The sequence below is a fragment of the Galleria mellonella genome, unplaced genomic scaffold (assembly GCF_026898425.1).
Source record: "Galleria mellonella isolate WM207_F2 unplaced genomic scaffold, CSIRO_AGI_GalMel_v1 utg33, whole genome shotgun sequence".
Taxonomy (NCBI): Eukaryota; Metazoa; Arthropoda; class Insecta; order Lepidoptera; family Pyralidae; genus Galleria; species Galleria mellonella.
Window position 1 is genome coordinate 14,839,431 of NW_026442079.1, and position 23,325 is coordinate 14,862,755.

General features: G+C 36.5%; 1 protein-coding gene across 9 annotated transcripts in view; it reads left to right on the forward strand.

Annotated features, from left to right (window-relative positions):
- The window catches only part of LOC113515662 (protein furry), a 239,400-nt gene that overhangs the window by 175,930 nt on the left and 40,145 nt on the right, over positions 1-23,325 (forward strand). For 6 of the 9 annotated variants that reach the window (XM_052896473.1, XM_052896478.1, XM_052896476.1 and 3 more), the window contains 3 exons: positions 5,156-5,290; positions 13,676-13,873; positions 15,858-15,949. In XM_052896473.1, the coding sequence (XP_052752433.1) occupies positions 5,156-5,290; positions 13,676-13,873; positions 15,858-15,949 (425 nt within the window). The remainder of the gene's footprint in view (positions 1-5,155; positions 5,291-13,675; positions 13,874-15,857; positions 15,950-23,325) is intronic. The other 3 variants (XM_052896475.1, XM_052896482.1, XM_052896481.1) reach the window with 1 other exon arrangement.

The following is a 23,325-nucleotide window of genomic DNA, read 5'->3' on the forward strand; positions in this document are numbered from 1 at the left end:
ATATATGATATATACTATATTATACACGAATTTGGGAATAATATAAAGCACTTACTGCTTGGATAAAGATAAAAAGTGAGCGTGAACGCTTTTTTGAACGACGGTTTAGTCGGTAGTCTCTTAATGGCATCAAGAAGTGCGTTCCAGAGTCGTGAAGAATGTAGGAGAAAAGAGTTTGAAGCGTAACCAGTACGGTGAGAGGGGAAAGATAATTGGAGAGTATTATTGGAACGAAGGTTACGTTCGTGAGTTTCAAAAAGATATTGGAATTTACTCCTTAACATTTTTAGTTTCATGTACGGGTAACGACTTCTTTTTCATCCCGCTTACAATAGTACGTTGCTGCTATTAATTTGATTGATCTTGTATAGAAAGCACAGATAATGCATTGTCCGACGATCACGCAATGTTTCCATTTCTAATGTATCTATGAGAGATGCGATTGCAGAGATTAGACACGTCTTGAAACCGATCTTCGGACGCTTTCGATCCGCTGGGATTTATATGCGTACACTGGGTTTCAGAGTGCGCGTGTATACTTGAAACAACTTAATTAGAGCTTTCTCGTTTTTTATAGTTATATCTTTTACGCAACATAGGCAATAATAAAATTCTTATATTATATATAGGTACCTACTATTTCCCTATAAGGAATCGCGTCACGTTAAATCCCGAAAATAAATTCAAGTACGCGCCAATGCATTGTGAAGCAGGATTTTGGTACTCGTCTGGAAATCTCCAGTATTATGCTTTATAAAATCAAGCATACATATGCGCAGATTTCTTCATATTTTTGTCAATATGACTATTGAATTTCAATTCCAAATCCAACGTTACACCAAAGTCACATATTTCATCTACTTCCTACAATATGTTTTTTGTTCAATAACGCGTAAACGAATTTGAATAATAATTATTACAGTGATGGTAAATATATAGGATACCTTTTATTCATGGCAAACGGCTAGTGTTTAATACGATAATATTTGGTTTTGTTTATGGTATATAGAATGATAAACAAGCTGAAAGACCACCTGGTGAAGAGTGGTAACTGTCGCCTAAATAATGATATTTTTTTTACGAATCTGCCACCCAATTCTGAATGCAATTTCAGCTAAGAACGGACAAGAAACTCAGTTGGTGGTTTTTTAAATAAAAGTTGAGTTTGCTACAAAAAAAAAATATGAATGGATAAAATAACAATATACAATCAATTGTTGAACAGACCTTCCCTACTAGAAGCACCCGTTCATGAGTATGACGAATGAGCCAGCCATCGTTACGTTCAACCATATTATAGGGAGCCCAACAACCCGGCCCACCACGCCGCCACCAAATTGGACATTATAGCGTGAGCATGATTTGTTTCATGATACGCGATTACGTCAAAAGTATCAATTCCAAATAATATGGGTATACTATTAGAAAATTGAAATGTCATTTACATAATTAGGTCAATAACTTTGTCAATTAAAAAAATATATTAAATATTAATATAACAAAACATTTCAATAAATAAATAATGTCAACAATACTTTTAGGAATTCAGTTTGAGTTTACTTACTCTGTGCCAAGCATCGTTGTCATTGATATATTCGTCTATCCTGTCTATTACAGGATTACAGCCTTTCCACAAAGATTCTTTCTTTTTAAACATGTTTAAAACGTCTTTCGGGTATTACTATTATTATTGAAAGAGGGTTTTTTTAGGCAGAAAAGCCTGTGACACTAATTTTCCGTGATTTTTTGTATCACTCTCTTTTTTATAATTCGCTACTAATTCCTATCAGTGATAGAAATTTTAAGATGTTTTTTGTAGCGATGTTTTTTTATTTCCTCAGGATATAAGGTTTACTTTTTAAAGGAGATATATCGTTTATGTATACGTGGACTACAGCCACAAATTAATTGATGCGACATTTACTTACTCGTTGTGACAAAATCTGCGTCTTTCGGGTAGATCCAGGACAGATTTCGCCAATTTAATATAAAACCTTACGCAATTTCCTAAAAACGAATTACCGACCTTTGTCAATCTACACTGTGGCAACAACAATTTATCCTTACAGCGTAAGTTTTTATTATTATGGACCATAATTTATGATCGCTTACTTGGGTAAAATATTATAAATCTCTCGTTACGTGCATAGTGTTTTCATAAATGTATTGAGAAACAGCTGTAAGGATATTTCACTACTTAAAATATTTGTGAACAGATTCTCTTGAACTTATGTGATTAATGGAACGTAAGGATCTTTTCTGTAATACAAATATAGTGTATATGTCTGCAACTTTACCCAACACAGTAAAATACCCCAGAGGTCATAATGCTGTGAAAGTAGCTGAAATAAACAATTTCGGCCGTTTACACATCTGTGAGTTGTCTAAATTTCCTAATTGCATACGCAACAAAAATAAGCCTACCAGCTAATTTTTGTATATGAGGCCCTCACTGTAATTTTGAATGTATGGTGATATCAAGAAATATGGTATTACTAAAGACAATAACTCCACCATCCACTATTCTTTCCCTAACGCCCGACATGCGTTGCCATTCTCGAAGACTAAGTTTACATTTGTCGTCACATCACTAGCGTGACACTATCGAGATGTGTGAGAGCATGTGAGTGAGAACGTTTTGTGAATAGTGGTCGGCCAGGTGATCCGGCTGATCCGGGGGCCGGCGCCGGTGGCGGGTGAAGGGTGGCGCGATTGCGGACGCGCCTCTGTTTGCGGCCGCCATCCGTCACCCGCGACCTTGCCACACTGCACACATTTCATTTGATTTGTATACGACTCCTCTATTACATATCGCCCGGCTCCAGTACGCCACCGCTGACACTTCAATATTTGAATCAAACTATAGCTCTTATTACATTTTCAAATATATCGTAGCTACTTTAATTTCCGTGTAGTCCCGGCATAGAATAGGCCACCCCTTCCTTTCCCGTGGGTATAGTAATAGACGACTAAGAGAGGGCGAGGGATAGGCAGCAGTGTCCGTCTTAAAATATCTTCAAAGCCTAACTGCGGTTGCCAATCCGCCTGCCAAGCATGGCAACTACTGGCAAAACCTCTTCTAAGGACTAGCTTATGTTCAACAGTGGACTGTTAAAAGCTAAAATGATAATGATTGCGTAGTTTATGGTTCATATAAGTGTCTAGTTATTTAATTCATTTATTATTTAAGAGTCACGTTCCTATCAACGAATCAGATCAAATTTGTTTAAAACAACAAATTAATTAGTTGAAGAAAAAACAAGCACACACCAACTTGCCAATGTGAAAGTAATCCTTATCAATGACATTATCTAAACTTGTATTAAATTTACAAAGATATCGTGTAACATACAGCAATAACTACTGGCAATTTGTAAATCTACATCCTTATTCATAGAAACGCCAAACCCCTAATAAACCTATTAGATGTCAAATAAGTAAAGTTGGTTGAAATCGCTTTTTTGAATAGCAAACTTTTTTGACATCCCCTCACAGCACAATCAATTAATTAATTAACCAATCAATTGTCACTTTTTTTCGAAACCTATTAATTCGTGGTTGGAACTCAGCCACGACGCAAATTTCCATACTTAAATCTCTTCTAATCTTCACATTTTTTGTCGAGTTTTCCGAATCTAGTAGAAATGTAACTGCAGGCCGTCTACCGGAACCAGCTAAATTTTGAAAGTAATCGATGAAAAAAAAAGTCTGGGAACCTTTGATATAGAGCATACAAAGTACACAGGCTGTGTTAAGGTAGGAAATAATCCGCCAATGTACCAAATTTAATGTAAATCCTTTCAGACATTTGAGCGCGATATAAACAAATTTACATCCAAATATACCTGTAAAGTTTCACGTTTTATAACTTTAGTAGAATGGTGTGCTCAATTTCTCCTAAACTCTAAACAATGTCTAAGAAGAGAACACATAACGTAACAGCGAAAACAGAAATACGTGTTGATTCAAATACTGTATTACAGTGCCATTAGAGGTTCTGTGATGTTACAATGTGTTCCTCTCGCGGGTACAGTACAGCACACCGGCGGAGGTGGCGGCGGCGGCGGAGGTGGCGGCGGCGGCGCGGCGGGGAGGTCGCGCGAAAGGATTCTCGGAAATAATTAGAGATGTTCATGAAAACTGCGCACAATGACACGTCGCGGTGCGTAATTATAATAGAATAGAGAGCGTCTACAATTCAAACACGTTTAATTAGCGCCTCGATAGGGGGCGGGGGCGGTTTGCGGCTCCTTGTGCCGTACCGCCCTTCAATTTTTATCGCTCTAGTAACGTTTGAAAGAAATACAATTTAAACATTTATTTATGACTAGTAATTATCCGCGACTGTGTCCGTGTGACCGCGATAAAAAGTATCCTGTAATCCTCCACGATCCCAAATACTAAGTACATGTAGGTGTGCCAAGTTTTATAATACACTTTCATATTGACAACATTTTTAAGTATTTGAGGCTTGGCAATGTACTAATTGCTTATTATTAAAGTATAAAAATCATGTTCGTTACCTTGGAATATTCTTAGAAGTGTTGCCTAATCAAATGTTACTTTAGAAAACATTTAATGAGTTTCAGTCTTGTATGAGCGGAATATATTAATTTATTTATACTTCAATACATCCTTGTTAATATCTTAAATGTGGAAGTGAGCGCGCTGCTTATATGTTACCTTATTATAATTTACATCGTAATTCTTTCTTCATTTGACATCATCGATATACGGGTAAGAATCCTATTCATGTTATTAATGTAAAAGATTGTAAAGGCAAAGCCGCAGAATATAGCCAGTCAATTAATGTTGTAGACATTAATACTATAAGAGAACATGAAACCAAACTATTGCGTTGCTTGTGTCTACAGAAACAGCTTCGGATATAAAGCCTTCCATCGTTCCTATTATTTATCAATTTAAACAACTTTATCTTTGCGAAGCGAAAAAACTGCTTATTGCGAAGCAAAGACTATATATAAATATAAAATATTTTCATTATACCACACTGTAGGATATTGTAATTATTGCATCTTCTGCAATCTACAAATTATCTGATAGTTTAACACTGTGTATGTTTATGATCGACGTCGCTTCTTTGCAAAGCGGTACCTTCTTGTGTTGTAATATTATATCTAGTTTGTTGTTTCAGTTCTCAGACAAGCACCCAAAAGAGATAGAGGAGCTGTGGTCGACGCTCTGCTCGTGCTGGCCCAACAACCTCAAGGTCATCATCCGCTACCTGATCATCGTCTCCGGGATGGCGCCCAATGAACTGCTGCCTTACGTGAGTCTTCAATATCGTAGATTTTCTTTGTGTTTTGAAACAATTTTGAAATTTAAAGTTCATCATTTATTTATATAGATATTTTGCACAACCGATTGACTGATTTTTTTTATCCAAGTTTAGTTCATTCAAAGATAACAGCCACTTGCGCTGTGCTTCAGCGCTCACGTGAAGTCAAAACGATGGCAGCTTAGAGACACTTGATTTCAATATATTATATAATAGTAGTAACATACCATATATTCTCCTGGGGCACATATCCCAATTATTTTCACGAGGACGTCGTAAGAGGTAACTATGACGACAAAGTGGGATACACCCATAGTAGTGCAAAAAAAAGGAAAAGCCAAATAATATAGCGGGGAGCCCACCGCCCACCGCCCGGCCGGATAATAGTTTGCTAATCTCTCCTCCCCCTCTTCATAATGAATGAAACATTTTTCATAAGCATTATTATTCGAACTAGTGGTCGCCCAGTGGTCGAAATTTGACCATAACATGTATTGTAATTAATAAATCTATTATGGTTTGACATCCAGTAAGACTATGGGCAAATCAAACAATATTAAAAGTAAAAAATATTAATCTATTCTCAATTTCATCCTAATTGACCACAGACTAACAATTATCAAAAGAGTATATTTATACGCGTATGTGTCATATACATGGTAGTGTGCGTAATGTTTTTTTTTTTATTGATTTAATGTTTTTTATGCTTAATTAAAAAAAAAATAACAGTATTCTGCACTCCTTCTCTATATAATATAAACTATGAGTATGCCAAATTTCATTCTCCTCCGTCCGCGCAGTTTTCGTTAAAAAGCGTACAAAATTTTTGCTTCACGTATTCATATATAGATAACTGAAAATGTTCATTACGCGTTATACGGATTATGTATTAATTGTAATCAAATTAATATGGTATTTGCGGCGAGGCACACCGAGATGTGTTTGGCAAGACTCCGAAGTCGTGTAAATGACTAATAAGATCAATATGGCGGCGCTACAATGGCATATTACACACACCAGATTGTCTCCGCGTAAATAATAAACCGCCATTAATATCTCGGCGTGGTCTCTAGCCCCCGCTGCGGCGGCGCGGCCACGTGTCGCCGCTCACCATGATTCCGACACTGTTCCGTGGTGATAACTCGATGCGCCCCGATAGTGTCATAAAAGAGATAATTAACACTTTTGTACCACAAAAAAATATCGGCTTTAATCGTGGCTGAAACAAGTTATTTTGTTTTAAAAACTATACTACTGATCCGACATTAGTAAAATTTTTATGGGATTGATCTAAAAATATGGGAGGGGAGAAGAATTCCTAGTAATGATACTGCTACGCTAGAAGTATACCCTATCAGATCGACCTCCACGTGGTTCCCCCTAGAAACCATCATGCTGAATACCCATTGCTAGCAATATACTTCTAAGGTCGACCTCCGCGCGATTCCCCCTGGAAATTATCGTGATTAATTATTGTCGAAATCGTCGCGATAGGCCAACTGATCTGCATCATCCTCACCTATCATCCCTCATTAGTGCCCCGCCAGTGTATACCGGTAGCGCGGTCGGGTTTACCATTTCATTATCATCCGTAACAAAAAAAAAATCTCTCGCGAAGAATTGAACTGTTACTCATGTAATAAGATTATGGCAATGAATGAAAAAATAATTAAAATAATAACAAACGTAACAATTTTTTATATAACTTATTCCTGACTTGATAATAGAAAACCATTTTTTTTTTTAATAAATTGCCAGAAATCGACTCGAACTCTTTTAACAACCTGTAATAAAATCGTAAAGGCAAAAAAGTCGCGTCGGCGTCTTTGTTTTTCCGCGAAAATAAGGATGACTAGAAGTATCAGACGGAACACAAGTCAGCCGTTTTTATAATTGATGTCTATCTGTTTGTTACATTACATGTTGATGAAATGCCTGAACGGATTTCAACAATATTTTATAATACTGGTATTAACTTAGATTTATAACGGGTATATTTTGATCGAACTCAGACTGGAACCATGAGGTACAACTGCTTGACTAGGGAGGGGAAAGGGGATTGTTACTGATGGTACAGCCCATTGCTAGCAATATGCCATAACCATCGTGCTGAATTCCAAGTGTATTCATCACGATGGGCTAACTGGCCCGCCTTTTTATTCTCACCTATCATCCCTCACTGGTGCTCCGGCAGCGTATACCATTAGCGCAGGCGGGGTTACCATTCCATTATCAGCCATTAAAAGACAGCTTGACTAATTATTGTACAACGTCGTATAGAATGTAGAGAGAGCTGTTTATTAATTAAACAATTATGTCTCTAAAATACATCCAGATATTATTATTTTCTGTATCAAATAATCACACTGTTTTGACAAATTTATTTACTTTCGACTAGTCTCGTTTACTAGTTTACACTGAGACTAAGTCCACAGGGACGTCGTCGCGAGTTCAGCTAGTGTTTTATAATAAACAAAATAAAAACACGAGCAACGTTAATTTCAGTTTTGAGGCGCTAATAACATTCCCACAGGCACACTCGCAAAGGCTTACATCCCATGTTTTATGTCCGGAGTTAATTAAAGACGATCCCATCCCAAGATTCCATTATTCCATTATTAGATTCCATTAACAGACTTTAAGTATATAATAATGTGAAATATACTTAGTCACTTAGGCCTCAGGGATCTTGAAATCGGTTCGTTGACACTAATAGAACTAACACGCCTGTAAAATATTCACGAATTGAGAATGTTAGACCCTTTTTAAGTCTTATAATATAATGTTACGGTTACATCTCGGTTTTGGTTTGCGGTTCCACTTGAACATCTTGTAGCCACTTAAACTGAAACGCTATCAATGAACTCCACATATGGATTAGATTGTATACTATTATATAGGTAACTAGCTTTATCCCGCTACTTTGCACGCGTGGTTTTTAAAATTAGGAAAGTCAATGAAATAGGCAACTTCTAGTTCGCGTATCAAGATAAAACATACGCCAGATTTTAAATTAGACTTTCAAGAACATAACTGTGGAAACCACATCCAATTTGGTGCACTAGATTTTGTGTAACCTACAGACAGACAAAATTTCTTAAAATTGCATTTATTAGTCTTTTTAAGACTTCTCATATAAATTTTTGTGTGTGTAGACATGTGCAGACTTCGTCTAATTGCAAATTTAATATCACACACAAAATTAATATGGGAGCAGAAAAAACCATATTGATTGCAAGTAGCGTTATCAAAATCGGCTCAGACTTCGCTACGAAACATAGTCACAAAAATACAGATTAATTTATAACTCGCTCCTTTTCTAAATCGAAATATAAACGTACTTATTAATATCACCTCTCTGCTGTAGAGATACGACCGAGGTTAGGTGTGCCACGAAACCAACGCGCTGTCAAAATCAAGTGTAATGAACTAGTGGGCCGACTGCGAAATATAATAGTATGCAATGTTTGCGTTAAAGCAATGTGCGGCAATGTGATACGCATACACTGGTTCGTTATACATACAGTCATTAGCATCACGCCCGTGACCGCTCACCATATTGCTACCGATCATAATGTGCCTTTAACTTCGTACTAATGGTTGGCGGCGATTGCTTATACATTGTTATAATTTTATGCTGCCTACTATGGTGGAAAATAACCATACGGCCCGTCTAGTGATAAACACTTGCGATAGCTTATGGACGTTGCCGTGTGGTCTCGGCATAGACTAGGCCATCTCTTCCTTTCCCGTGGGTACCGTAAGAGACGACTAAGCGAGCACGAGGGATGGACAGCAGTCACTCTTAAAACGTCTCCAAAGCCTCACTTCGGTTGCCAATCCGCCTGCCAAATGTGACAACTACTGGCAAAAAAAAAGGAAGATTTATGTTCAGCAGTGGACAGTTAAAGGCCGATATGATGATAGTCTATAAACGCCTGCAACATCAAGAGTATCACATACGCGTTCCCTTAAGAAACCTTTTTAAAGTATACCATGCTATAGTCTCTAAAGAAAACTTCTACTAAAAGGTCATACTACAACCAAAACTCTAAGGGGAGGAAATTCCTCTGAAACCTAAAATAATTGATTATCATACCTTAATCAGTTATTATATATATATATATATATATATATATATATATATATATATATATATATATATAGTGTCACTACGAGATTCTACTTCTTACTTTGCCAATTGTACGTAAATGACTGCCTATGCTCCGAACTTGATCAACTACTCCCTAAAAATTGTTAAATAAACTTTTAAAATGTGAATAAACTTTACAGCTGTAATATACAAAAATAAATTCTAGCTACAAAGATAAATTTATACCATAATAGTAATGTTATTTCTATCACAATGACACTTCATTATTATATTTTACAAAATATAATTTACATAGATTGCTATTGGGAGTGGACAGAATCCGTACTAGGATACTCTGCGTTACAAATTTTATTGCTGAATTCTACAATTAAGCTTAATAACTATTGTTACAGTCCGCCGTACTCCGTATCATAACTTAAATTTAGGAACAAATTAGCATTTGATAAATATTTATTTTCCAAGAATAACTAATCCTAAACTGTTTTGGTATTTGGCAAATTGGCCAAGATACGCAACAGCAATGCGTGGGCTACGCAACCGAGCAACGCGCCCCCTACCGGAGGGCCTGAAGTTTAGTAATAAATAGTAACTTTGCGCGTTATTATAAGGGAGGGCAGTGTTTGTGCCGCTTTTTATCGGTAACAAATTTTTGTCACATTCTTCGTGTCGCAAACTCTTGCACCTTCTCTATGTTTAGTAACAGGAAATTACTAATAGCCTTAATATATGTTACATTACAGTTTGTGACAAGTAGATTCACCTGAGTTTACTTGTCAATCACTTACGTGTAAATCACTGTAATGTATGCGTACTAAAAGCTATCCGTGAACATAGGTCTAAACAGATCCACATGTCCTATTTAGTTCTATTGTCCAGTAAAGAAAACAGATTCTGCCTACACTGCTGTACTTTTTTAATGGTAATGGTAGAATAGTAACGATGATAGGTGAGAATGAAGGCACGTTAGTTAGTCCATGACGATTCATCAGAATATAACCGCGATGACTTCCAGAGGGAACCATGCGGAGGTCGACTTAACTAACGATGTCTACTACACCCGTCCCCCCTGTCCCAACCAACCTGCTATTTATAAATACCTTGCCCTCAACAATTTCACTCACTCACTGGAAAAATGAAAATTAGTTTAATTCAATAGTCAGTAGGTCGGGGGATGTGATTGTTAGTAATGAGGTCCAATAAACCTATTGCTAGCAATACACCCTATCAGGTCGACCTCCACGCGGTTCCCCTTGGAATCCGTCGACGTTAATTCTACAGGAATTCGTCGCGATGGGCTAACTGACCTGCTTTCATCGTCACCTATCATCACTCACTGGTGCCTCGCTAGCGTATACCGATAGTGCAGGCGGGGTTACCGTTGCATTATCACCCATTAAAAAAAATAGACAGTAAGTTACTTTTATAATATATATATAGACACGTTACAGGAAACAATCTTGTAAACAACAAAATCTAGCTAGCATGACTAAACCCTCAGGAAACGTCTAGTGGATAATTGAGCATATAATTCATCTAATCCGTCCTAAGTTATTTCTGATAAAATCTATCAGAGGCGGCCGTAGGACTCGGCACTCGACACGCGCTCATGGCCAGACTAATTATTGCATTGGTCGGAAAAATTAATCGCGTGAGCTGTATCTGTATGATATATATCACAAAACGTTTATTGACAGTAAATTTATCTGTTCGCCTCTTGAAAGACCTCTATTGAGACTCGCAGCACCAGGTTGCCAATAGATTTGCACCTGCATTATAACTCGTCATCATCGTGTCAGCCTTTAACTGTCCACTGCTGATTAGACTCCTCTTTGGAGGTTTTGCCAATAGTTACCACTCTTGGCAGGCGGATTGGCAACTACAGTTAGGCCCCCCGCCTAACCTAACGGGATGGCCGTTGGGGGAAAGGGATTGTTAGCAATAGAGTTTGACAACCCCATTGCTAGCAATATGCCCTGTTAGATCGGCCTCCACGTGGTTTCCCCTGGAAACCATCGTGAACAATTCTTGTTGAAGTCATCACGATGGGCTAACTGACCGGCTTCGTCTTCATCTATCATCCTTCACTGGTGCCCCGCCGGTGTATACCGATAGCGCGGGCGGAGTTACCATTCCACTATCAGCCATTAAAAAAAATTACAGTTAGGCTTTGGAGATATTTTAAGACGCTGCTGCCCATACCTCGCCCTCCCTTAGTCACCTCTTACAACACCCACAAGAAAGGAAAGCGTGGTCTATTCTATGCCGGGACTACACGACAAATGCAACTAGGTGACTTGTAACACAGGTTCTTCTGAACCTACCGCAAGCACCAGTCTCTCACAAAATTGGTCTTCATATCAAATTGTACCTCAAGTTGTCACTTTATTCTACCTTTTGTGAAGAGAAAATAAACCATTCATTCATTCAATGCATTGTAAATTGCTCAGTAAAAACAAGAAATATTACTGTTATTTTCGAGTATATTTTACACAGTGACGATTTTAATGCGAATACAAACAAACACACTCACACATACGTCGCACACGCGTATGCTGTTTTATTTTTATATTCCTATAAATTAAACTTGACAGTATCCATCTCGTACGCACCTTAGGTATCATAAAAAAGTGACATTACGTAAAATCCTTAAATTATTGCACAGGTAAAATACTCAGCTATTTTTTTTTATTTTTCATTTAGTTTGTAAATGAATAATATTTGAAATACTATTTTTCAAAGTTATGTTCCTTTTACCCGGTACATACGGTATGTTAATCAACGTAACCCATTCCTTGAAACTGTTGTTAATATTCATTAAAAGGGTCTCAAAAAAACTTGTTTTCCTAAAAAAAAATATGAAATCATTTTTCTTTCGGTTAATCATATTCGTGAACCATGTTGTCTGTGTGTTGGCTCAAGATGGTGTGATCACATGTCGAGCTGTAATAAAAAAAATATATATATATATATATATATATATACATAAAAAAACATATTAAAATTGTCGAAAAAAAAAAGAACAACCTGTACCGACGGCATTACGCAATAGAAGGTATGTACACACCTATTTTTTTAATGGGTGAAAATGAAATAGTGACCCCGCCTGCGCTATTGGTAGTACTCTGGCAGCCCTGCCAATCAGGGATGATAGATGAGAATAAAGTAGGTCAATTGGCCCATCCCGACGAATTCAACATTAACAACGATAGTTACCAGGCAGAACCGCGTGGAGGTCGACCTGATATGTTGTATGATTGTTAATAAAGTACCCCTTTATAAAAAATATTAAATGCCCATTACTTAAAAATCCTTTCCCCTTGTAACTACCTATTATTATGTAGCACCGTTGACACAGTTTGCATAAATACTATAAATGAACTACGAGCTTTTTCAAACAGGAAATATGAGAATGTTATCCAAAACAAACATCGGTTGTGGTAAAAGTAGTTATATTGATTTAAAAACTGAATTACTGAATCTATTTTGATAAAATTCCTGTTAGATCAATCTGTAAGAATATCCTTTTGGATAAAAAAAGAATTTTCTAAATCGGTTTACAACTGACAGAGTTATGAGGTGACAAACATAAAAGTACAACCGAATTGAAACTCCTCTTTTCGAAGTCGGTTAAAAATGGGAATACACTTTACTGCACTTAAAGTCATTTCTATAGGAATTAGTTGAGTATATCGACTGTAAATAGAATGTCAAAAGGTTCAATATACATAATAAATCGTTGTCGTAACAACTCTAATGACCCATTTTTAGACATGGATTTCTTCTTAAAAGAGAAGGAAATTTATTATTTCAAATTTTTCTAAACGTACAGCAATAATGCACCATATTTTATTACTATAAAGAGCTACTTTACGACACCATCAAACAGCCGCTAACTGTTTACTGCTGAACGTAGACCTTCCTATAAAGGGGTTTTGCCAGTTGTTGCCAAGCTTGGTAGGTGGGTTGACGACCGCAGTTAGGCTTTGGTGATGTTTATAGGGCGGCTGCCCTTGCTTAAACCATTAAGTTCCCCTAGTCGCTTCTTACGACAACCATAGGAAATAAAGGGGGCACGTCTTACTGGCTCTTTACAGTATACTGCCGATTAAAAGGTACTGGGAATGTGTATACTTACACAGTCATCACAAAAATATGAGTATCATTGGTGACCACAGTACTAACTAGTCCCAAACTAAGCACAGCTTGTAGTGTGTGTGTGTTTGTATGTGTGTGTGTACATAATCAATGCATAATATGTGCAGGCAAAGCGCGTAGTGCTGTACCTGGCGCGGTCACGGCCCGAGCGGCTCCTGGACGAGATGATGACGGAGCTACAGACGGTGGAGACCCTGAACTGCCTCATCGAGCGCACGGAGACGCCGCCCTTCTATCGGCTGACCTCCATGCGCAAGGCCACCTCGGGCCACAGCGACGGGCCCGGCATCGGCTCACAGGTACAGGTATTTGATGTTGCGTTTTCTTACCGAAACAGCTCGTTCACGCCCCGCTGGTACAAATCTCTCCGTAAAAGTGGAGAATATACACAAGTCTGAGAGGTTTAATTGGTTTAGTACCATATATATTATATATACTTACTTGGTAATTAAATGAAATAAATATTAATCATCTACATCATCATAACATAAGTCTCCCCCTTAGAGAGTTTTGCCAATAGTTGCTACGTTTGGCAAGCGGATTGGCAACCGCAGTTAGGCTTTAGAGATGATTTAAGAGGGACACTGCTGCCCATCCCGCGCCCTCCCTTAGTCGTCTCTCACGACAACCGTGGGAAAGTAAAGGGTGGCCTATTCTATGCCGGGACCATACGGCAAAATAAATATTATATTACGACAAACAAATTTAAAAAGCACATTTTCAATTAAATTACAATTCCAAATACTATATTTAATGTACAGCTTTTGACCTCGTTACGGTTTTATATTATATAGAGGCAATTGGTAAGATATTATTAAGTAGGTGCTTGATTTATGCTTCGGAGAGCATGTGACACCGCCGCCTCGTAAGCCCCGTCAAAGGCCTTCACTTACAATAAAGTCGGCCTAGAGACTATACACAAAGAGACGCCCCTCTCCGCTGTGGTAGTAATTAATCTTTATCATTTTGTAGTACTTTTGGAGAAGATACATTTACAAATTTAAAATTTTACTTCTGCCATTAAATTAATTCTATAGTGAATAATATTTAGAAATCCATCTAATTTTGAATACACTCACACACACCACGACACTATACGAAAACGTCGTGAATCATAGCTGAGACTATTACACAAGTAGATGAGGTTTGGATGAAGTCAGGCCAGTTTAGCTCGTCCTAACTGAGGTGACTTCAGCCCATCTGGAATGTGATGGCCTGAACACTTATTTCACATTTTTTTTTATTCTACCAATTTCAGTAAGTCTATTTTGATTGACATGATTAGGCTTTTATTTCTATATCCAGTATTATATCCGCTTATAGCTCTAGGATCCCTATGATCCAATAACTTTGAGACATGCCCCCCCCCCCTTCCGCGGAACCTTTGTCATGCATACATACACACTCGCACCGTTCAAACTGGAACGAACATCCCTACCACACCGTTCGCGCTTAATTGGGTATGCACCCGAACGCAACTCATCAACGCCTCCTCCATCGAACGCAACCGACACTCCGTCCCTTAACGGGCATGAAAGTGAGGGCCTAAGCCGAGGTCCGAATGAGCTACTCGGCTAGCGCCCTTGGGCGTACGCCGCAATTCATCGATAAGGGTCGACATTGTCGTCAATCCTCTCTCGCGACCTTATAGTGTCTTCTGCACTCGCCCCTGCATACGTGCCCGGTGAAGCCATAAAGGCATTTAACGAATCATAAGTACTATTTTTATTTGTGGCTTTTCTTGATAATTTCGGCAACAACCATCATTCAAAAGTTTTATCGTATAACTCACTGTTACCCCAAATAAACGTCACAATGTTTTATATGTAGGAAATACAACAATCACACGAGGCGAGCTTATATTATTTTGGCAATAAAAAGGTTCACACATGTACATAATTATGGCCGGCCGCTCAGCCACCTCGCATCGGGGCGTCCGTTACGTCACGGCTCGGCTTCCTTAAGGGACCCTGTGCATTGCTTATCTCTACGCCACGTCCATCCGGAATAGATATGATACCTCTTGTACCTCTCAACATTAAGCCTTAATTCGGACTGACGAGTTGTAAAAATATTTTTACGTGTACACAACCACCCCTCGACCAATGCCACTTCGATAGTAAACTGGTTGCGTAACATATTTTGTCACGTAATGCAACTGTAGGAAAGTGATTTGATACGTATATATACGTCATGTACATATATACTAAGACTAGAACTAGACCTCTTTCGCAGCCATACCATATGCATGAATATAGCATGATTATTGATATCGTGTAAATTGTACAGGATGCAACAGGACGCACGGGCGAACTGGCACCCGTCGAGAAAGGCACCATCCACACCAAGAGACACAGCGGAGAAGACCCTGCGAAGTCTACGTGAGTATTCCGTATCGATTAAATTGTCAACTTTACAATTACATAATCAGGACTTACCCATAATCTTATGACTTTTCTATTTCAATTTATACAAACTGATGCCCTGAATGGGATGTGCCTGATGGGAAGTGGTAACCGTCACCTTTAGACATGAATCTCATAGTACTACAATGCAAACAATTGAGTTACATTCATACTGTATATAAGTACTATTAACCTAAAGAACGAATTTCAAATTGTCTCCTTTTCCTCGTTGTCCGCTTCATGTGAAATAATCCTAATAATGTGATATAAAATATCCAATGTGTAAGTCTAAAACATCTGTCAAATGTGTACCAATTTAATTTACAACTGAGTGGATCAGTCCAAAAATATCATCTTATAAAGTGAAATATATTTTTAAAAAACATTTTTCATATACTTTTTCCATGTGCACGCATCTCAAAATCTCTCAATAAAAATACGTAGCACACGAAGATTCCTGCGTTTATTAAAAAAAATGTGAATAGGAAACAGTAGAACGCCGTTCAATACGGGAATAGCCGCCCGAAATAGTCGGTAGGGTCTGAAACTCTGAATACATCAACGAACGAATACATTAACCGACCAAATAAATATATGGAGCGATTCGTGCAAAAGATAATTTCACAGCCTTTTTTCTTTCGAAAATCCTTTAAAGGGGGCACGCGTAATAAACGACACGATAACGATGTTTTAATAGGACATCTGGCGGAGATCTGCACTGGAATTACCTATGTATGTGTCAAAGTACCTACGGCTGAGATAATTTCACGTATACCCAAATGTAATGTGTCGTTGTAAACTCATGACCCTCAATATACGGTTGTCCCGAAAGTTAGATCTAGTATTTTTATTTTTTACTACTTCGATACCAAAAGGGAATTTATAAGTTTCAAACCTTTTTCTACAAGTATCTTATCATGTCTTTGGCATCTTGCCTCACTTTCGGATGGAGTAATTTCAAGGCATCTGTTTTATTTGTTGAGCGCAGATTATGTAAATAATTTATTAAGTTGGGTACCTAACTTACTACATTACGTATGAGGTGCACCTGAAAACCTTGAAAGCTTACATAGGCTACTGTGATCTCTTATTATGATGACATAAAAAAGAATGTTACTCAAATATCTCATGGTTGCAAAAGAACTTGCGATAATTATATTTAGATCCACACAATAAACAACTATTTCAATCGTGACAAAATTATTCTTGATTAACAATCTTTTTACTTATTACAAAACGAAAGAAGGCAGGAATGTATTTTTATTGTAGTAAACTTAAAATTAATCCTTTTTGAATAACCAATATGAATAAAATGCAACGGTCGTCGCGTTGTTTCGTAAACTACATATTTGATTTAATATGATTCAATACAGAAGGCATAATATCTAGCTGATGAATTTCCTTCGCAACGAATAGAAACAAAACGACAAAAAACAGTTTTTAATGGAAATGAGACCAAAATAGAAACCAACGGTAAATCTTAGTCTGTCGTTGGGAAATAGAATTATTAAAATCAGTTCAGAATTTAGTTTTAATAGAACATATCACGTACCTACACAAAAAGATATAGACGAATGATATACGTACTCGTGAAAATCCAATTTACAGTTTGAATTGAAAACTTACTACCATCCATGTTTATTGTGAAGGGAAAGATGTATTACATGTGTTTTTAAAGAAATAATGCCTAGTAATGAAAGAGTTAGTGCGTTAAGAGCTCCTTTAATCCACATTATATAATTGACGTCTAAAATCCCACATCAATAATCCGAGCCACTAACATGATCCTCCTGAACCTAATCCGTAATTCCTTCTATAAATTAAGTCCTCCGCGATAGACCTTGTTTATTTTGGAGCCGTTTGTTTTTCTTGTTAGCTTGCTTGGTCACTTGTTATTCTAATCATTGGCGGTTAGGAAAAAGCCAACCGAGAACAATCTGCTATATCTATTAAGTACCTAGGCTACCGACCTTCGCTCGCAAATTGTCTTACCTCTTTCAATACGATTTTCTCAGTTTAGTTTTTATAATTCAAACGTAATAAATAATAGTATTTTTTTCTTAATTTCGAAAATTTTTTTCTATATCTGTTTTGTTAATATTTTTGTTTACGAAATTAACACGTTTGTATGCGTTGCATTTGAGTCATCTCTAACTGCATTAATATATCAAAAATCAAACTCACGAGCATTATCTATGTAAATTTCACGTTATAATTACATTACATACCCTTGAAACTATTTGGTTTCAAAGTGATGTGATCAAAGTACACCATAATTGATAGTGGAATCGGTTAAGAATTCCCTACCCACGTCTAATGCTCAACCAATGTGTTTGCTCGTTTCCGTCTCTGTGTCTATACATTTGTATTTATAATACCAAAGAAATCATTTCAGATATTGCTCTTGACGATAATAAATTATCTAGAATATTCTCGAAGCTAATTAGACTTTGGTTGCTAACCTTGCCGAGATTAATGAAGTGAATGAATAAAAATACAACCATTAAGTTGTTTACGCGAAAAATCCTTACAAGTTTACTAATTGGTATCTTCAATCGATACGTATTCACGGATTTATTATTTTTAATTAGTGCTTATGTATCTTGTATCTATTCATAAATTGGTTTTATGTAATGGAAGCTACTGTAAAAGATTCCTTACTGTAATACCTACCGCCTACCCTAACTATTGTAACACACCGCTTGTATATTTTAAATCCTTTTCACAATTGGCTATGTTGAAACCGGTGCTTGTAAAAGATAGGGCTTTTCTTTTTATTCCTTTATTTATTTTCTCGATTGTATTTTATTAATGTTACGCGATAGCCACACTAGTTCTGAACCAATTTTAATTATTCTTTTTGTAACTGCTATTGGTATTGTATCCTCAGTACTTGTCTCATGCTTTTGTTACGCATCTCGGTAATTATCTTTGGGATTTTACTAGTAGATGTCACGCTTGGCAAACGCAGTCAGACTTTAGAGATGTTTTAAAAGGGACGCTGCTGCCCATCCTTCGGCCTCCCTTAGTTGCCTCTTACAACAGGGAAGGAAGGGGTGGCCTATTCTATGCCGGAACCACACGACAAACTATTATTATTACAACCCTTTATGTATATGGGAGACTTTGTACAAAAGTCGTTTGCTTGGGTACCTCTGTCCCATTCGTGTTTCTACCGTAAAGCCGTTGTGTTTGCATGACTGTGTTCCGGTTTGAAGGGTGGGATATGGCGTGAATTTACTAGGTACAGAGGAATAACACCTGAGTCCTTAGGAATGGCAACGCATGGGGGATATCATGAACGAAACAGTATACTGTGTTATGGTACTGCTCATGTCTATAGACGACGGTTACCGCTTTCCATCAGGTGGGCCGTCAGCTTGTTTGCCATTGCCATTATAATCCATTGGAAACAATATTACAAGCACTCTGTATCAAATCCAATCGATCTAAAATGATAATGTAATATTATGGCATTGAGTAATGAATACGAGTATGATGATGGAAGGTGGCCGTAGAAACATTCTAATAAAACAAGACAACCATATTAGATGTCAATTCTACTGATTTCTATGAGTGAGCATCTGAGAAATGTTGGTCATAGTAGTAAAAATTTGTTTTTAAAAGAAAACCAAACATAACTTATAGTTTGATATTTACAAAGTTCCTTTACCTAGATAAACACAGCCACGGAGGCCAATTCTCGTTTCTTTCTATATATTACTAGCTGACCCCGTAAACGTTGTTTTACCACTTATTGCGAAATATAAAAATCGCGATTAAAAGACAGGAGTTGATCGTAAAACGATGAAAATTTAAAGTTGTGTGTATTTTTAATGCTAAATTATAATAAAATAAAAATGGAAAAAATTGTTAAAAAAATAAAAAATAAAATTTTTGGGGAGGGTCACCCTTATCATTGATGGGTATGAAAAATAGATGTTGGCCGATTCTCAGACCTACCCAGTATGCACACAAAATTTCATAAAAATCGGTAAAGCCGTTTCGGAGGAATTTGGTAACAAACCCCGTGACACTAGAATTTTATATATAAGATTATAAAATATCGAAATTCGAAGTCGTTACTCAAATCACGTATTCTCAGCAGAAATCGAAATACATTTCGAAACAACCTCGAGTCGAAAAGAAAAATGTTGCCACTTTATATAGATAATGATGCGCAGTAGGAAGTACGCGTTGCAACGGGAATTCCGTTCTGAACATAAAATTTGTGTTATTTTAGAAATCTATTAAAATTAAACATAGATCAGATGCACACAGAACGACAGATTGTATAAAAGATAGGAATGCAATCAGCCCCTGTGTCTATCTTTCGTTGACTATGGAAAGTCTCAAAAAAAACCTTTGCCTCTTCCTTTTTTTTATTTTAATTTATATAATATATAATAAATTGTTAATAAAATTATTATAACTGCATATGTAAGGGCCTCTTACTTTTGCTAATTTGTTGTATCGATACTATTGAGAAGATGTCATTGACACTTGTTAGCGATCTCTAAGGAATTAAAGTTACAATTTGAAGGTATTCACGTATATGTTATTATTTTAATTGGAATACTTGCGACTTCGCAGTATTAACTAGTTTAAATGTGATAGTTTCCTCTGTCGATTCGTATACGAAATATTTGTTATGGTTCGAAATATAGTACCTATTGAAAAAAAGTAAAATGTAAATTGTTACTTATCGGTATTGTTACTTTATGTTCTAATGTAATAAAGAATACCAATGGTATGTGCTTTCTCTGTTATTTATATTAAATCCAAGTACAGCACACTTAATTTAAAACGTTTAGATTAGAAATGATTTTCTTTATACTCCCGCTAAATCAGCTTCGAGCATATATCGTGCAAATTATTGTCCTATTATCTATCTCGCTCTAATATATAGGTTCTATTTTCTCTCTTTTACACTACCAGTCTATATACTTCATAATCTAGATAGTAATAGATACTCAATTGTATGAATTATTGCAAGTAGGGATGTCCATCAGCAAGTCGTAATCACCGGTCCGAAGTGTATTCAAGCGATCACTAATAAAAGGTTAACCATCTAGACAGTGTTTTTTTTTATTATTATTATTTTTCTATTATTTACACGCGACCTTGAAGAATTAGCCAAATAAATTCCGTTAAGTAATATACTACATTCGCTTATATACATTCGGTAAATGATTTTTGTTTATAAACATTAAGAAAGGATTGCATTAATATTAATTGTAAAAAAAATGATGGGATGGGATGAAAAGGAGTGATGATATCCACCTATTCACTACACCGTATTGCTCACTGAGTAATCTTGATGAGTTACTAAGAGTGAGACATTGACCTGTTTGTTTTGCTGCAGTCCTCACACGCTGTTATATTAATTAATTAATATAACAGCGTTATATAATTAATTAATTTAATATTAATTAATTTTAGGTATACAACGTTTATTTATTTAAATTACTTTTTTAACTAAAAGAAAATGTGATGCAAAAGGCGGATTTAATTCTAGTAGTATTGTCTACCAGTCCGTCTTTGAGATAAACAGTGAATCATAATAATGTATACGTATATATATACATAAGTAACATAAAATGATGATTATAATATACGTACATAAATATGTCCCATTCGTGTTTCAACCGTGAAGCAGTTGTGTTTGCATGGCTGTGTTTCGGTTTGAAGGGTGGGATATAGCGTGAATTTACAGGGTACAGAGGAATAACACCTGAGTCCTCAGGAATGGCAACGCATGGAGGGTATCATGGACGAAACAGAATACTCTGTTATGTCCATGGTACTGCTAATTCTCTTTCGTCCATGGTACTGCTCATGTGTATGGTATAGGCGACGATTACCACTTTCCATCAGGTGGGCCGTCAGCTTGTTTGCCATTCTAAGTTGTATAAAAAAAAACATAAATATAAAGAATGATTACTAGCCACTATTGTTGTAATGAGTTCATAAAGTGAGCGTGGACTTTTTTTATAATATCGTAATTTTGTAGCAAACGATTAATTAATTCAAACGATTTAAAACGATACTGTCCCTCCGCTGATACCTGGTCACTAGCCGCTCTTGAATAGGATGGGATGGTTGAACGCTTCGACGTGATTTGATTGTGCATTTGTGTGACTGCGAACGACCAGTCACGTGGTCGCCCGCTGATGGTGAAACGTGGTGACAGCGCCAGCCGATACATCACCCACCGGGTGCGGTGGGCGCGCCTAAGTGATTGCTGCGCCACCCCGCGCCGCCCCGCGCAAACATCACAATTTTATGTCAGCTAGCAATACTATACTTAAAAACCGGTCAAGTCTGAGTTGAGCCCACTCGCCGCGGGCTCCGCACATAGAAAGTCTCTAAAAAGGATTTAGTTAGATAAAAAAAATGTGAGTGATTTAAATAAATGTATGTTCATTGTTAATTTAAAAATACACCGTAACACCAAGAGAAATAAAACCAATTATTCACAACAACACGAACGTCTTAAAAGATCGCAAATACTGTAACATAAAAAAATATTTGGTACAGGACATGAGAAATGTTTTTAAAACCTAATACTAAGATAATTTATAGATAGATACTCTTTATTGTTTCCTCCAAAAGATTACAATAATAAATTTATTATAGATACAAACAATTACAAGGAAATATTACACTGAGAAAACAATGGGTGCCTTATCGCTAAAAGCGATCTCTTCCACGCAATCTTTGGATGGAGAGGAGTAATTATAAACAATTTGATCAAAGGTACGATGAAAATTCTGTTTTTAAAAACATATGATGTAATCCATACAATAATGTAAATATATATCCCTCCTTATTATTATAATTTCCTATAAAAATATCGCGATCTAAATTTGTAACAACCCTATCTATTGGCTAAATATTATATAACATTAAGAATCTATTGGAAAATTAAACATACGTAGATTTATTGTGTACGTGTATATTGTATTTTTTTATATGAAATAGAAACCCAATAAGTTTTACAATTAGGAGTTCCGTATTTAGACCGTAACTGTAGCTAGAAGCCCGACCACAAAATTAACTTTGTTTTATTATTATAAATTCTCGAAATTTGTTGTAATTAGAAACATCGTTTTACTTTTCCTGAAATATTCACGTATACCTTTATATATTATAATTATTTCAAATTTTTTACTTCACAATCTTTGGATTGTTATTTTCTAACATATTCGAATTATAAATCAAAAACAATACGGTATAAACATAAATGTAAATTAAATTTAAAAAGCACAACTGACCTCCTCTCATATAATACCCTACTTGAACCAGTTAATCTATTTCGGAATTAGGATGCCCATTTTGAATGTTCTAAC